The following is a 15,977-nucleotide window of genomic DNA, read 5'->3' on the forward strand; positions in this document are numbered from 1 at the left end:
GGGCGCGGGTCAGGTGCGCGCTCTCCTGGACGGGCTCGGAGGCAGTGGGTGTGTGCAATAGCTAGTTTGCTAACAGCTATTGCAATTTGAAACAGCCAATAGCAGGCTGGCTATTGTACCAGCCCACTGCCTGCTGTCAAACAGCAGAAGAGGACCTGAAGGAGAACTGTTTTAATAAAAGTGGGATTACATCATTTTTGTCAGGTAGGGCCGTTCACATATATGGATCTGGACTGTGAATTTTGTCCAGAGCTCAGCATTCCTGTACTTGTAAAACAGAGACGTTCTTTATCACAAACACAAGAAAAACCAAGCAATTCTGCAAATATAAATGCTCATCCACGATGTATCTATCCCTGAGCTTTCAGAGCTGTCATAACAGGACCAGGCCAGTGTCAATATGGCTTTCTTGTCATTCAGCTTGTCTGTGTCCGCTACAAGTTGCCCAGCAGACCGGCACCAATGTAGAAGGAATCAGGGGTCCCAATCGGCTTTTATCACATACGATGGAGGGATGGACAAGGCCTCTGTAAACATATACCGGGCCGGTCTTCTTATAGCAGCTTGTGATCTGCTTCTCCTCCAGAGATTCTATGGAATAGCCGTCACATAACACAACCCTGCAGCATTGCAATAAACTCTACACTCACTGGCCGCTTTATTGGGTACACCTCTTCAACTGCTCGTTAACACAAATATCTAATCAGCCAATCACATGGCAGTAACTCTATACATTTAGGCATGTAGACATGGTCAAGATGGTCTGCTGAAGTTCAAACCGAGCATCAGAATGGGGAAGAAAGGGGATTTAAGTGATTTTGAACGTGGCATGGTTGTTGGTACCAGACGGGCTGGTCTGAGTATTTCAGCAACTGCTGATCTACTGGGATGTTCATACACAACCATCTCTCGGGTTTACAGAGAATGGTCCGAAAAAGAGAAAATATCCAGGGAGCGGCAGCTGTCCGGGCAAGAATACCTTGTTGATGCCAGAGGGGAATGGCCAGACTGGTTCAAATAACCACTCATTACATCCGAGGTATGCAGAATACCATCTCTGAACACATGATATATTGAACATTGAAGGAGATGGGCTAGAGTCACAGAAGACCACACTGAGTGCCACTTCTGTCAGCTAAGGATAGGAAACTGAGGCTACAGTTTGCAATGGCTCACTAAAATGGTAAAATAGAAGATTGAAAAAAACGTTGTCTAGTCTGATGAGTCTCCATTTCTGTTGTGACATTCGGATGGTCGGGTCAGAATTTGATGTAAACAACATGAAAGCATGGATCCATCCTGCCTATCAACGGTTCAGGCTGGTGGAGCTTCGCATCACGGATGTGCAGCCAACAAATCTGCAGCAACTGTGTGTCGCTTTCATGTCAGTATGGACCAAACTCTCTGAGAAATGTTTCCATCAACTTGTTGAATTAATGCCACGAAGAATTACAGCAGTTCTGAAAACAAAAGGGGTCCAACCCAGTACTAGCAAGGTGTACCTAATTAAGTGGCCAGTGAGTGTATATTCATAAGTTTATAACAAGTGAAAGTCACTTACCCCAGAATGCCTCCTGTCACAAAGACCACCATGAGGTTCTCTAGATCCAGTGTAAAGGTGAACACTATCATCCCAACGAAGGACAAGATGTACACAATCAGAGTGGTCTGTCTGTAAATCAATAATAATAGAATTATTCCGAGGAGGAAGTACATATTTGTAGATACATTTCCATTTCTTATCTCAGACCTGACTGAATGTGGACCTACGGGCAAAACGGACTGCAACTTCAGCTGTCACTTTCCAAGCAGTTATACCAGGGGTGGGGGCACCCCTGGCCCTCCAGCTGGACTTTAACTACAAATCTCATCATGCCTCTGCCTCTGGGAGTCATGCCTGTAACGGTCAGTCTTGCAATGCCTCATGGGACTTGTAGTTCCACCACAACTGGAGGGTTGGAGCTGCCCACCCTGAGCTACAGCAACAGTTTCTTTCTTCTTTTGGAAAAAATGGATTAAACCATTGTGAAAAAAAGCTGACAAGTGTAAGGACCCCCAGCAGTGTTATATGGTTTGTCCCAACCTCACTTTTGCTGGCCAGCTTAGTCTGCATGAGAAGGTTGAGAAAAATAAAGGCTTGTGAAATAAAACAAAGGAATTCATATACTGAATGCAATCATTACAGGCAGGGATGCACCGATACCGTTTTTTCGGTATCAAGTACGAGTGCTGATATTTTTTTTCCGGTACTCGCGATAGCAAATACCGGAAGTCCCATTAAGGAAGCCAGGCGGCGTGTAATCACTCCCCACCTGGCTTCCTGATTAGCCGGGAACTCGGGCGGCATGTAAAAAGACTTGCCACCCGGCTTTCTGATTAGCAGGGAAGCCGTCTCCATGCTCCCTCGTCACCGGGTGACGAGGGGGGATGAAGCCGGCTTTCTGGCCAATCAGAAAGCTGGGGGGCGGGTGATTACTCGCTGTCTGGCTTCCTGATTGGTCAGCTTCCCGACCAATCAGGAAGCTAGGCGGTGAGTCATTACACGCGCCAAGTGACGAGGGAGCATTGAGCCGGTGTTCTGTTGAGAATGCCGACCCAGTTGAATTTGCCGACCTCACCATCTGCGCTTGCCCATAGACAGGACTAACGAGGAAATAGGGATTTCTTTACAACGTATTAATTTGTAATTGTTAATTGTGATTTGATAATATGCCTTCCATCGCAGTAAACGGTGGATGGCAATTTATGCACATTCACAATTAACATTGTAAGTATTTATATTATTATGTAATTGCTTAAGATATTAATTGTAAATGTGCATAAAATGCCATGCACCGTTTACTGCCATGGAAGGCATATTATTAACGGTCACGATTAACAATGAAGACAAATTACTTTGTAAATAAATGGCTGTTTCCTTGTTAATCCCGATGTGTGCACAAGTGCAGATGGTGAGGTCGTCAAATTCGTCTGGGTTGGCGTTCTCGACAGAACACCGGCTTCCCTGGCCAATCAGGAAGCCGGGCAGTGTGTAGTGAATCACTGCCTGGCTTCCGGATACCGGAAGCTCAGGCATCGTGCTAGGCATCAGAGCATTTAGTACTCGCCCAAATACTCGGCATCAATACTAGTATCGGTACTGGGGCATCCCTAATTACAGGTATTAAACCTCTAAAGTTATCAGAATACAACTATTTTATAGCAGGCTTGACAACGGGTAGTTTTCATACAGACATGACAGGTCTCAGGTTTACTGCAATTACAACCAAATATTTACTCATAAAACATCAGTATATAATGGAGGTAGAATCACATACGGATCACCGCCGGAAAACCGGATTACAGATTAATGTTCACCTACTTGTAAGTTTTAGTGTAATCCAACCACAGGCCGCAGATGACGGAGCCAACCATTCCAGCTATGACCAGGGTGAGCCCAATCCGTCCTGCGTTCACTTCTTCCCCCTGTCAGGAATATCACCCAGACAGATTAGTGTGTGTGTCAACCTATTATCAGGCTCAGACCAGCGTGACCGGACCTAAAGCCCAATGTCTGAGATCATCAGAATGAACACACATTTCATATAACCCCCCGGAAATCTCTATGTACGGAAACACCAATCTACATAAAAATCACACAACACCAAGAAATGTTCCGTTATACACTTACCCATAACGGGATTTCTAGGAATCTTCCAGGACAGCAAGCCTACTTATCCTCTCAGGTTGCTGGCCTGGAAGATGATTGGAGAAAGTCGGTTTTACCATCAAATTAGCGGGAGAATTGTGTATAAATGCGTGCGCTGCATTACTGTGTATAATAAAAGTAATAACAACAGTTACAACATTAAAGGGAACAGGGAGGACACAGGCAACAAATTATTCTAAACACCCAGTTTGAAAGATCAGACAATCTGCATAACAGCCCCTCCGCTTAAAGGGCCAGTCCACCCAAAAGTGATATTTTAGTTAAAGTAGAACTATGAGGTGAGTGTTTTTCACTCACCTCATAGTTCTAGCCGACCTGTGACAATGAGACTGTCACAGGTCGGCTCAGTAGATCGGGAGGTGAGCGAACACATACCGGCGTTACAGCCACTGGCTTCTTGGATACTCAACACTGAGATCTCCCCACGGTAATTCCCAATGCCCTTTTGCCTGTCTACCTGGCAAGGGTTGAGTGTTCCTGTCCACCTTTGGGTGCTCCCAGCTCCTCCTGTTACATTTTCTATAATATAAAATTTTGGGATGCACCGATACTAGTATTTGGTGCCGATACCGAGTATTTGGGTGAGTACTTGTACTCGCCCAAATGCAACGATGCCTAGCCCGATACCTGAACTTCCAGTATCAGAAAGCTGGGCAGCGAGTCATTTCATGCTGCCCGGCTTCCTGATTGACCGGGAAGCCGGCCAATCAGGAAGCCAGGTGGTGAGGAAGCCGGGGGGTGGGTAATGACTCGCTGTAATGAAGCTGGCCAATCAGGAAGGAAGCACGACAGCAAGTCATTATCCGCCCCCCGGCTTCCTGATTGGCCAGAAAGCTGAATCCATGCTTCCTCGTAACCTGGTAACGAGGGAGCATGGAGACGGCTTCCCTGCTAATCAGGAAGCCAGGTGGCAAGTCTTTACACGCTGCCTGGCTTCCTTAATGGGACTTCTGGTATCAGTATTCGCAATCGGCACGTACCGAAAAAGAAATATCGGTGCTCGATAATGAAAAACCGGCATCACTGCATCCCTATATAAAATGAATACAAAATCCAGCAGGGAGAGTGGGAACCCTCATAATGGACAAAAGTGCAGAGCCCAGAAATTGTCAGGAGGTTTCATTCTCCAGCACGTCTCTCTTTTGTTGGACTGACTCCATAAGAGATCAATAAAAAACAAAATTAAACAGCTCTGCCCTTAGAAAATAAAGAAATGTTCATGTTTAGACTGGAGTTCTCCTTTAAATAATCCGACAGACAACCTTTATTTAATAATGATGCAGAAGAGACTGACCTTGTAATGAAGTGTGATCATTTGGTTTAGCAGCGTGGACAAGGAATAGAAGGAGCCGGTCATGATCCCTGCAATAAAAGAACAATTTCTTATCCAATGCCTGAATAAATATTATGCTACGATACGCCGCGGCTGGTGAGGAGGAACTGGACGTGACACTGCAAATACCGAGAACATGATTCATTGGAGATGAAGGACCGAATCCTCACCCATCGCTTCCTCCTACAGGGAGATTACAGGATTTCACAGAGATCATTAGGAACCTGCAGCTTCTATTCATGGATTAGATGAAGACACGGATGCCAGTAGTGGAACTCTTCCAGATGAAGGACAATGTGGCTGTCTGATGACTAAGTGTCTCTTCTCTGTTATGTGTTTATTCAATGCAGTCCACTCCAGGGACTCTCGCTGCGATTCCTCTTCCTTGCTTTCACTCTGCCCCCCCCATCCCAATTATCCCCCCCTCTGTGTCTGCTCCCCTAAACTGAACCTATTCAAAGTAGCCATGGCAAACGTATTTTTCTCTGCAAATGATTATTGATCTCTGTGGCCACATAATTCTATACAAGTATAGAGTATAAACATGATGTATAGAAGAAACACATGCTAGACATCTGACATGATCATTTGTTACCGTGTTTAACAGACAGACACTGCCATTTCAGTATCAAAGTGTAATTAAACCTCTCTTTCATGGACCGAAGTCATGAATAGTTAAAATCCCAGGTCACATTTTCTACATACATACACATATTTATTTATTTTTTATTATTATTGTATTTATTTTATTGTTATTCATTAATTTTTTAAGTATTTTTAAATATGAAGCTTTTATTCCATACAGTGAAAAAAAGGTGCAAAAAATTAAGTTTAAAAAAGGTAATATATTATTTTTCAATAATGTAATTGCATTTCACAATTACAGTATCAAATAGATGGCACTGCAGAGGCTACTGCAGCCTGGACGTGGCCATTTTCATCTGCAGGCTGAAGGCTTATTTTGTGCTTGAAGACCACGGCTTGAATGTGATTATTATGTCACAGCTGACATTGTGACCAAACGATCCAGGACCACTATGATTGTTTAAGAATTGTAAGTGGGGACTGGAGCTGTGACTGAGAGCCACCAGCAGTGCAGAGTGTCAAGCCTTCACTTTTTTGCCGCTAGGAGGTGCTGCTAGAATCAGCATGCAACACGTTTGGTTATGACAGATGCCTGGGTCTCCCCGCTGTGGCTGTAGACTGCTATAGCTGGCAAACCTTTAACAGGCAACAGACCCAATTTACAAAGCTAACACACCAGGATAAGGACTCTTTTTTTTCAGCGGAGCCCAGTTAGATTTGAATAATATAATTGTATGGCTAATACAAAGCTCCTCCTTCTTGTGCTAAAGCTTTGTGAATTGAGCCTAATAGTTTATAAGCTGGATGAAGAGGTCCTCTCCCCACCCAATATCATTCAGCCTGGAATGTCTATTAAAGCTGCCCATAAACCTGCTGGAACCTACCACCTAATGCAGTGGTTCTCAACGTTTCTAGGGCCGGGACCCCTTGGTAACATTTGTCAAGTTGTGGTGACCCCCAAGAGAGCACTGGACTCGGGACTTAGTCAGGCACTGGACTCGGGACTTAGTCAGGCACTGGACTCGGGACTTAGTCAGGCACTGGACTCGGGACTTAGTCAGGCACTGGACTTAGAAATAAAAATAGAAGCACACTCACAAGAATGCAAGCCCTCCCCAGCCCCTGCTACCTGCTTGCCTGCTCTGTCTCCATGCAGCCTTTTCAGCCCTAGTACTGCTAAGATGCCCGCCTCCTGCAGAGCCTGCACTGTATGGGAGGCAGGAGGACAGCAACGGCTGTGAATAGAAAAGTCCTGTTGTAAACACTCCCTGGATACTAGATGTCACTGCAGCGGCCAGGGAGTGTGTACAGCGGCACTTTTATATTCAAAGTCGTTGCTGTCCTCCCGCTGACTGATACTGCTGCGAAAGAAGGAGGCTCTCAACCAGCGCAGCAGAAATGGTCGCGGTGACCCCCTCAACGATGGGTTACGACCCACTTTTGGGTCGCGACCCACAGGTTGAGAACCGCTGACCTAATGTCTATAGGCATATTTCAATGCATTTAGCTGTAATGGCCATATATAGTAAGCCATCAATCAATTACAAAGCTTTCATTATTCTAAAATGAAAGCCAAATTTGGATTTTTTGCTAGGGGATCCAAGCTGGCTCTTTTCAAGCTGATGTAGAATGCTGAGAAACCTGCAAGCCATGACAAAGTTTACTGCTGTGCTGCAACCAAAAGCAGACATGGATCAGCAATGAACATTAATGAACATACAACAGTCGGAGAGCCCATGACGGGACTGCATCTTACCGTAACTAATCAGAAGAAGAACAAAGGGAACGTTTTTGAAGAGATTCACGATGGAGGCCTTGTAGGAGTAATCTTCAGGAGAGCTGCCCCCTAGAACGGCTTGTGATTTGCTGGGAGGGAGCTTCGGCTTCTCTTTAAAGACTGAAATAAAACAACGAGCTAGTTAGACTATCAATGCTCTAGATGTCGTATTGAGTATACAATCTCACAATCTTATTGCTTTGCCAAAAATTACGAACTTTAACTGTGTTAGGAAAATGAAAAAAAGACCCGATAACACTCTGCAACAAATGCTGCTCCGTTCACGGTCCGTCTAGGATGGGAAACCGTATAAGACGTGCTCTACCACCTTCCATGAAATATAATGTTCAGCTTCTCACCAGCACCGGTCTCCTGCCGGATGGCCATAGCATTTGGTCATGTGATCACTGATGAATGGGAGGATCAGAGTTTAGATTAGCTCAGAACAGGACAAATCCCAGGAGCCGGGTGGTCAATGCTCCCTAAATATTACAGCCGGTGCCTAACTTTTGACGTTTCCTCTAGTCATCAATGGAGTTGGCTTCTAAGAAAAATCCTTCTGGCTCCAGGATTGGACAGACTGGCTCCCGAACGCCGTATTCATTTGTCCACTCCTGGATTAGCTCATCCTTCCTTTTAGCAAAGGTCATGTGACCAAAGGCCTGTTATACTTCAGGGGATCTGAACATCTAGAGTTGTGTGTGAATGGGGAAGGTATGCTGCAGATTTTGTTTCCAAAGCTACTAATCTTCCATCATCCTAAACCGGATGTATTGTAGGAGCGGTCACAGATCAGGGAACACACGCCTAAAAGTGTTCTTAACCCTTGCCATGGGACTACCCCCACACAGCAAGGAGGCAAGTGCTCTCTTTTGTCTAGGTGATACAACTTTTTATTTCTAACCTCAGAACTGGCTTGTTCTTAGACTGGTCTCTAAAGCCTGTCTCCTCCTCTGCTGCAGCAATGATATGTTTCTCTACTACGTCCCCATGTCCTATACACCGTGTATAGAACGTGCTGACTCAAGGATCCTTACAGCACTGCAGTGGAGGGGGAGAGAGGCTCCAGAAATCGGTCTATAAGCAAGCGGGCTCGAAGGATCAGGTGAGCATAACTTGTTTTTCTTTTAGCACCTAGACAAGAAAGAGCAGTTAACCCTTTCAATGCGGGGGTAGACCCACTGCAAGGGTTAAAAGGAGAACTATGGGGTTAAGTCTTTTCCCCATAGTTCTCCTTAGGGTAACGGGAGGACACAAACTAGCGTCCTCCCGTCACCCTAGGCTCAGTATACCGCGAGCTGTAGCTCGCGGTATACTGAGACGCCGCAGCTGAAGCGGATCCCGACAATTGTGCCGGGATCCGCCCAGCTGCGTGACTGACAGCTGGCTCTGCCTATCTAAAGGCAGAGCCAGCTGTACCCGCCCCCTCCCCCGTCCGTTCCGCCAGTCAGCGCTGGTGGATTGGGGGGAATCCAGCCCCTCCCCTGTCACGGCAGAGAGCCGTGACAGGATCGAGAGGTGAGCGAACGCCGGTATGTGTTCGCTCACCTCCCGATCTACTGAGCCGACCTGTGACAGTCTCATTGTCACAGGTCGGCTAGAACTATGAGGTGAGTGAAATGCACTCACCTCATAGTTCTCCTTTAAGAACACTTTCTCGAGTTCTGCTTTAAATCCCTATAAACCACGCCTGCGTGCTCATTTCACTTTGGGGTATGCATGGGCTGGTTTAGTAGAATGTATTGCCCTAATAGTGACAGTGGATGGAACACATGTAAATAACCTTACAGACAAAAAACATTTACAGAGACAATGTGGCAGAGAAGAGGAAATCATACTTATCCTTTAGCATGGATTTAGATTAGCAGACTGGGCCCTCCGACCCATCTTTTCACAGATTTACCTAGTTATGTCTATAACCAAATGTGACCAAGTAAGATGGTCCAAAAAAACTCTGGATCAACAGCAGCAGGTTTTATGGACTCCATGAAGATGTGGTCTTCTGTCACACCAACAAAGCCAACCGCTTGATCTCCCAGCAGAATTATGGCCTCAGAAGTTGAGGATGCTCATGCACGGCCTGACTGTTAGCAGTGTGGTTCTGAAACCATCAAATTAAGCCCATAGTAAGCAGTATGGGCACCTTGGAAAGCAATGATCTAATCATCTATACAGCAGGGACGTGCAGTCAGGGGTGGCAGAGCCTCACCTAGTATTATGAAGAAAAAAGGTGTCAGCTTTAAGTCTGAACCTGGCAGCTTTTTCTCCATTCAGACCGGCTTGTTACAGGTTACATAGCAGGAAAAGCCTCCCCACTGTGTGACCTGTCATGGACGGAGCGCTGCCTGTTAATTACAGGCGGCGCTGCATCCAGCTTTGGACAGTTAGTTAGATTACACAAGCAGTGGGGAAGCCCTTTGCTGTGTAACCTAACTTGGTGAGGCAAGAGCTGTCACAGCCTCTACTCTGTGTTAGAAGCGTGAGCTCTGTGGATGGTTTGGACCAATAGCAAAGCGCCATAGGTCCAATCCGTCCAATCCAAAAAACGAAGAAAAAAAAAACCCAGTGAGGACATCGATCTCGATGCCTCACCAGTGACGAGCAGGTGAGGGACAGGAAGGCTCCTTCCTGTCTCCGCCCCACACGGCTTGGTTACCGAGCTGGGGGCAGAGCTTTGGCGGGACAGGGGATACCTCTCCCATCACGTCACTGCTACACAGTGCAAGGGCAATAAGATATAATACACAGTCACAGTTTTAGATGCACGAATCATTTTAATTTTGATCCCGGCCCTAATTTTTTAGATTTTAGGACAATACTGCAAATGATAGACTGGCAAACACTAGATATTTACTACTTGTAAAGTTTAGGCCCCATTCACACTGAGCGACATGAAAATCGCGCGATTTTGAGCGATATTGTGCGACAAGCGATATTGAGCGACGTGTCGCGCGACTTTTTCCTATTGGGCTGTATGCAATCAGGAGCAATATCGCTCGAAAAAAGGGTCATGTAGGAGCGACAAGCTACCAGCGATGAGCTACAAGCGATATTGAGCGACGAGATGTGAACAGCTCCCTTGAAATGGATTGGAGAAGCTACATAGAGCGATATCGCGTGAAAATATGAGCGAAATCGCTCGATAAATCGCTCAGTGTGAATGGGGCCTAAGTCATCATCCAGGAACTCGAAGATACTTATAGGATCTGTCCAATGTAATTCCTCATGAAGGACGAAATTACCCAAAACTGACCCTCTCACCATTCTGGAGCCCCGAGTGTTAGATTTTTTTACTGAGGTAAAACAAAACACTGTTTTGTACAAAGAACATCAAAGAAAACAAATGATGGCTCACAAATCATTACTCACGTTAAAGTAATCCAGATTTGCTCGTTTTAGATAATGAGAGATTAACCCAAATATACGGATTATAAAAACCTGCCACGGTTTCTCATCAGAAGAGTTTAAATACTACAGGACATGTCTGCAACATATACCGATGTCAGCTGGATGCCGAGTTTATGTACCTGCATGTAGTACAGACAATGGCGCTGACACGGCAGCCAGGCAGAAAGAACAGCAACACATTGAAATAAGGCCTCATTCATGCATCTGAAATATGTTCGGACAGCAGATTCCTGTGGCTGGAATCACATGTATGTGAACAGATGTGGTCATGATACCTGTACAATGCAATGACAAGCTGACAGAAGCAGCTGCTGTCCGCCGATATTCGCATGTATCCGCACATCCAGCTGTTCCCTGTGGCTAGTGACAGATGACCGGCCTAGGACGCAGTCTGTCTGGGTCCAGGGTCAGAAATCTGTTCTAAGCCGCAGGTAATTGCTGGATGTGCGGATACATGGGAATAATGGCAGACAGCTGCGGTTCCTGTCAGTCTGTGATTGCCTTGTACAAGCTTCCTGACTGCAGCTGTTCGCATTTTCTGTGATTCCAGCCACAAGAATCTGCTGATTCTCGCCGCAGAAATCTGTTGTACAGAACTATTTTGGAAGTGTGAATGAGACCCAACATACCGATTTCTAGGTCAACAAGAATCTATTACAACTTCCAATAGTAGGGATGCACCAATACCGTTTTTTCGGTATCGGGTACTGAAATTTATTTTTTCGGTATTCGGCGATACCAAATACCGAAAGTCCCATTAAGGAAGCCAGGCGGTGTGTAATGAAACTGGCCAGCTTCTCGACCAATCAGGAAGCCAGGTGGTAAAGCATTACATGGCACCCGGCTTCCTGACTGGCCAGGAACCAGGCTCCATGCTCCTGACGAGGTAGCATGGAGCCGGCTTCCCGGCCAATCAGGAAGCTGGGCAGTGTGTAATGACTCGCTGCCCGGCATCCTGATAATGGAAGTTCGGGTATCAGGCTAGTCATCGGAACATTTGGGCGAGTACGAGTACTCACACAAATACTCGGTATCGGCACCGATACTGATACTAGGTATCGGCACCGATACTGATAGTCCAGGTGGTGACTTTATTTTTGGCCGGCAGTGTATATATTGAACATTATGTGCATCCCTTCAGTTCTTTCAGGGGCCGCAATCGAGGCCCCCTATACCTTCTAAGTTGACAACCACTGATCTACAGACTGCACAACAAGACCTTTCAAGGACATTAGAACAACACATTCCAAGGACAGTCCTAATAACATCTTTCTGTAAAGTAGGGATTCACCGATACCGGTAATTCAGTATCAAGTACCGATATTATTTTTCGGTACTCGCCGATACCGAATACAGAGTACTTTAAGTCCCATTCAGGAAGCCAGGCGGCGTGTAATGACTCGCCCCCCTGGCTTCCCGATTAGCCGGGAAGCAGAGAAAGCGTGGAGCCGGCTTTCTGGCCAATCAGGAAGCCGGGCGCTGTGTAATGACGCGGCGCCTGGCTTCCTGATTGGCCGGGAAGCCGGCTCCATGCTCCCTCGTTATGAGAAAGCCGGGCGCCGTGTCATTACAGGGCGCCCGGCTTCCTGATTGGCCAGCTTCCGACCAATCAGGAAGCCAGCTCCATGCTCTCTCGTCACAAGTGACGCGAGAGCATGGAGCCGGCTTCCCGGCCAATCAGGAAGTCGGGCAGCGTGTAATAATGCGCTGCCCGGCTTCCTGATACCGGAAGTATAGGGCTAGGCATCGGGGCATTTGGGCGAGTACGAATACTCGCACAAATACTCGGCATCGCCACCGATACTAGTATCAGTATCGGTGCATCCCTACAGAAAAGCCATTTCAGCAAGTGTTAAAGCAAGTAAGTGCAACATTAGCCAATAAGCATTTCATATTTTATTTAGTCATAACATTATTCTTTTCATAATCAAACTGATGCGGAGATCTTCAGCAGCTTCACACAAATACCTAAATGATCAGAAGTCAAACGTCTGCTGGAATTTTCCATCCTGTTGCATACACAGACCTCTACGGATCCATGTGGAAATTTCCACTGGTCCGGGATAAATGTCTTCTGGGCATAGTAACTAAAACTGATAGAACGTTGATCAGTACATAAGTGCGGGTTTTGGGCAAACCTATTGTTAGGGAGTGATGGATGAAAACTACAAAATGAGTCAAATGTGCAGCCTGTGAAATACTCATTTCCAACTGTCCATTTTATTGGCTAGAAGATAACAGCATAAAAGCCTCTGATTGGCTATTGTGGATCACAACACCTTTCCTCTAGTCTGAAATAAAAATCTGTTTCTTGATAAGGATCTATAGCCGGACTAGATATAAAGGTCGGCAAACAAACTACTATTCATTCCTAACCTTATCACCATTGAACTCCCCTGACTTTACCTAGGAAGCTGCAATGTCAAAATGTTGGGTACAAACTCGCGAGAATGTAGACAGACTGGCAAAAGTTCAAAAAGATGGCCGAACAAATGATTCTCCCCGCCCCAAATAAAGTTCCATCTCCAGCTTCCCTACATTGATCATAAAGGATTACAACAAGTTTAAAGGTAAGTCCAGGTTCACATATGGGCGATCCGTGACCGTGCGCAGTGGGACACCACCGCTGACCGCGCTGGCGGTGCCATTATTTTCTAATGGCACCCCAGTTGCGCCAGGCAGATTGCGCGGTATTCCGCCCGTGCAATTGCACACGATTGCAGTTGAAAAAACCGCGCGCAGTGTGTAGCAAAAAAACATTTTCAGTGGTTGCCGTGCGGATGTAACCCCATTGAAATTAATGGGGCCGCATGGCAACTGCTGTGTGCAAACGCACATGATCGCACAGTCCTGGGACGCGCGTCTAGGGATTGCCCAAGTCTGCACCAGCCCCGAAGCTGAACTCTTGGCACACAAATTGTCTTCCTTAACAGCCGCAAAGGATATAAAACCACTTGGTGTGCAACAAATGCCTTTGCAAACACTTGTAAAAGTAGCAGTGACATCATCGCCGTGCTGCACATAGCTTGTGCAGGGGCGGAGCAGTGGGAGGGGCCCAGCAGGCTCCACCCACCACTACAGGCTGCAGAAAACTACAGGGCGGGGCGGATACAAGACCAGTCATCCTGCACAAGGAGAGAGAGCAGCAGGGACTGGTCTTTATTACAGGAAGCAGCAAGTTTCACATTGGATTATTGCACAGATCTGGAAGAAATACACAAAGCACACTGAGATCCAAATAAGAATACTCATGACTCTTGTATCTAGACAATATTTGCTTATCCCGGGGGTTCAGCGTTAGAAATAGGGAAAAATCTGGAGGAAAAAAAAAATACAAATAAACTTTTTAAACTGGTATCAGCAGATTAGAATACATTCCAGTGCTTTCACTTATGTACATCATTCACAGAGTACATGGAACAGTTTACATCCAAACACACTAGGAACAATTTAGCATTAAAATCCAATGATTTTCTGTTGTTTTATTGTGGGAGGAAACCCACGCAAACACAAGACGGCCATACAAACCCCATGTAGCCATAGCTCAAAGCAGCTATACAAACAGCCAGGACGGTCAGTGGACAATCCCCTCTGAATGAATGCTGTACTCTTGATTCTGACCTTTAGTACATGTGTCCTATGAAGATTGTTTTACTTATCTTGCACAAACAAGGACGATGTATAATGTGCTGTACAATAGCAGTATCGCAGCTTTTAGCCATGAGAAGGCCTCCCGTCATGTGACCTCTGACAGCATTCCAGGATCGTGCAGGGCATTCACCTGCAATATACGACAGCTACAACAGCTTGCGTCACGCAGCGCGGTGTTTACATTGGGCTTGTTACAAGTACTGTATAGCTGGCTGACCTCATATAACTGAGCACGATGATTAACAGTGTCAACATGAAACAGCAAATTCTACAACTCCTAAGCTCCAGGCTGAACTGATCCAATAACCAGCATGTGTATTTCAGGCAGGTATTCAGAGGAATGTCTAATCCTCAATTACATGTCGGGAGATGTGTTCTGATGGCAGCAGGCTAATGATCTGTAAATCACACCAATTAGGAGGCTTTCATGGGGCAAAAACCAGATGTTAGCTCCTAAATATACAGATTATTGAGAATGTTCCGTTCTACTCATAGACAAATGATTTATAAACCTTGCAGTCAGAACATATCTACCTCCCCATGGGAAGCAATAGTGGTCTTCAATAGAACTCCACTGCCATGGCATCCAAACACCCGCTGACGTCCCATAACCCATGACTTGGGTTTAAAGTGGTCACCGAGCCTCAGCACAACATGAAAGGTCTGAACTAGGGCTGCAACAACTAATCGATTATTGAAAAAGTTGTCAACTTTTTCAATAATCGATTAATCGGCTTCCGATCAGTTGGCCCTGTTCACGGCTCCACACACGCTGCGCGCCGCACCTCCTCCCCAACTCACGCTCACCGCTGCAAGACCCGCCCGCATCCACACTCTAAACGCCGCACCTCGTTCCCGCCTCACACTCACCACCCGCCCACATCCACGATCGGCACAGGGACGCGGGGAGATGTAGTGAGGAGGAGGTGTGGGGGGGATGACAGCCGCCGATAGACAGGCCCAATCTCAGAAGCAAGTTACTGGAAGACTGCTCAGGTAATCCTGCACTCCCCCCCACATGGTGCTCTATAATGTATTGCTGGGATTTGTATTTCTCTATAGCTGATGGTACATTGTGCTGTATATTATACATGGGAATACAAATCCCAGCAATGCATTATACACTGTATATATAATGTATTGCTGGGATTTGAAGTCCTCTATAGTTGGTGATATTCTGCAATGCGCTGTATAGAGGACTACAAATCCCAGCAATAATACATTATACAGTGGTGCAATGCCGAATACCACCAGCTATAGAGGACTACAAGTCCCAGCAACAGTACATTATACAGTGCAATGCAGAATACCGCCAGCTATAATGTATTATTGCTGGGATTTGTTGTGCTCCTCTATAGCTGGTGATATTCTGCATTGCGCTGTATAATTTACTATTGCTGGGATTTGTAGTCCTCTATAGCCGGTGCCATTCTGCATTGATTGCTGTATAATTTTAAACTTTCCATTTCACTATATTGCACACCACACTTTTTTTTTTTTACTTCCACCGCTCC

General features: G+C 46.0%; 1 protein-coding gene across 1 annotated transcript in view; it reads right to left on the minus strand.

The window, feature by feature from the left end:
• The window catches only part of FLVCR1 (feline leukemia virus subgroup C cellular receptor 1), a 40,498-nt gene that overhangs the window by 11,175 nt on the left and 13,346 nt on the right, over nt 1-15,977 (minus strand). The window contains exons 3-6 of the mRNA XM_018552388.1: nt 7,384-7,524; nt 5,004-5,071; nt 3,362-3,465; nt 1,562-1,672 (exon numbers count right to left, since the gene is read on the minus strand). Coding sequence (XP_018407890.1) covers nt 1,562-1,672; nt 3,362-3,465; nt 5,004-5,071; nt 7,384-7,524 — 424 coding nt within the window. The remainder of the gene's footprint in view (nt 1-1,561; nt 1,673-3,361; nt 3,466-5,003; nt 5,072-7,383; nt 7,525-15,977) is intronic.

This window comes from Nanorana parkeri, unplaced genomic scaffold, assembly GCF_000935625.1.
Source record: "Nanorana parkeri isolate BGI_ZX_2015 unplaced genomic scaffold, ASM93562v1 scaffold1, whole genome shotgun sequence".
NCBI classification, from domain to species: Eukaryota; Metazoa; Chordata; class Amphibia; order Anura; family Dicroglossidae; genus Nanorana; species Nanorana parkeri.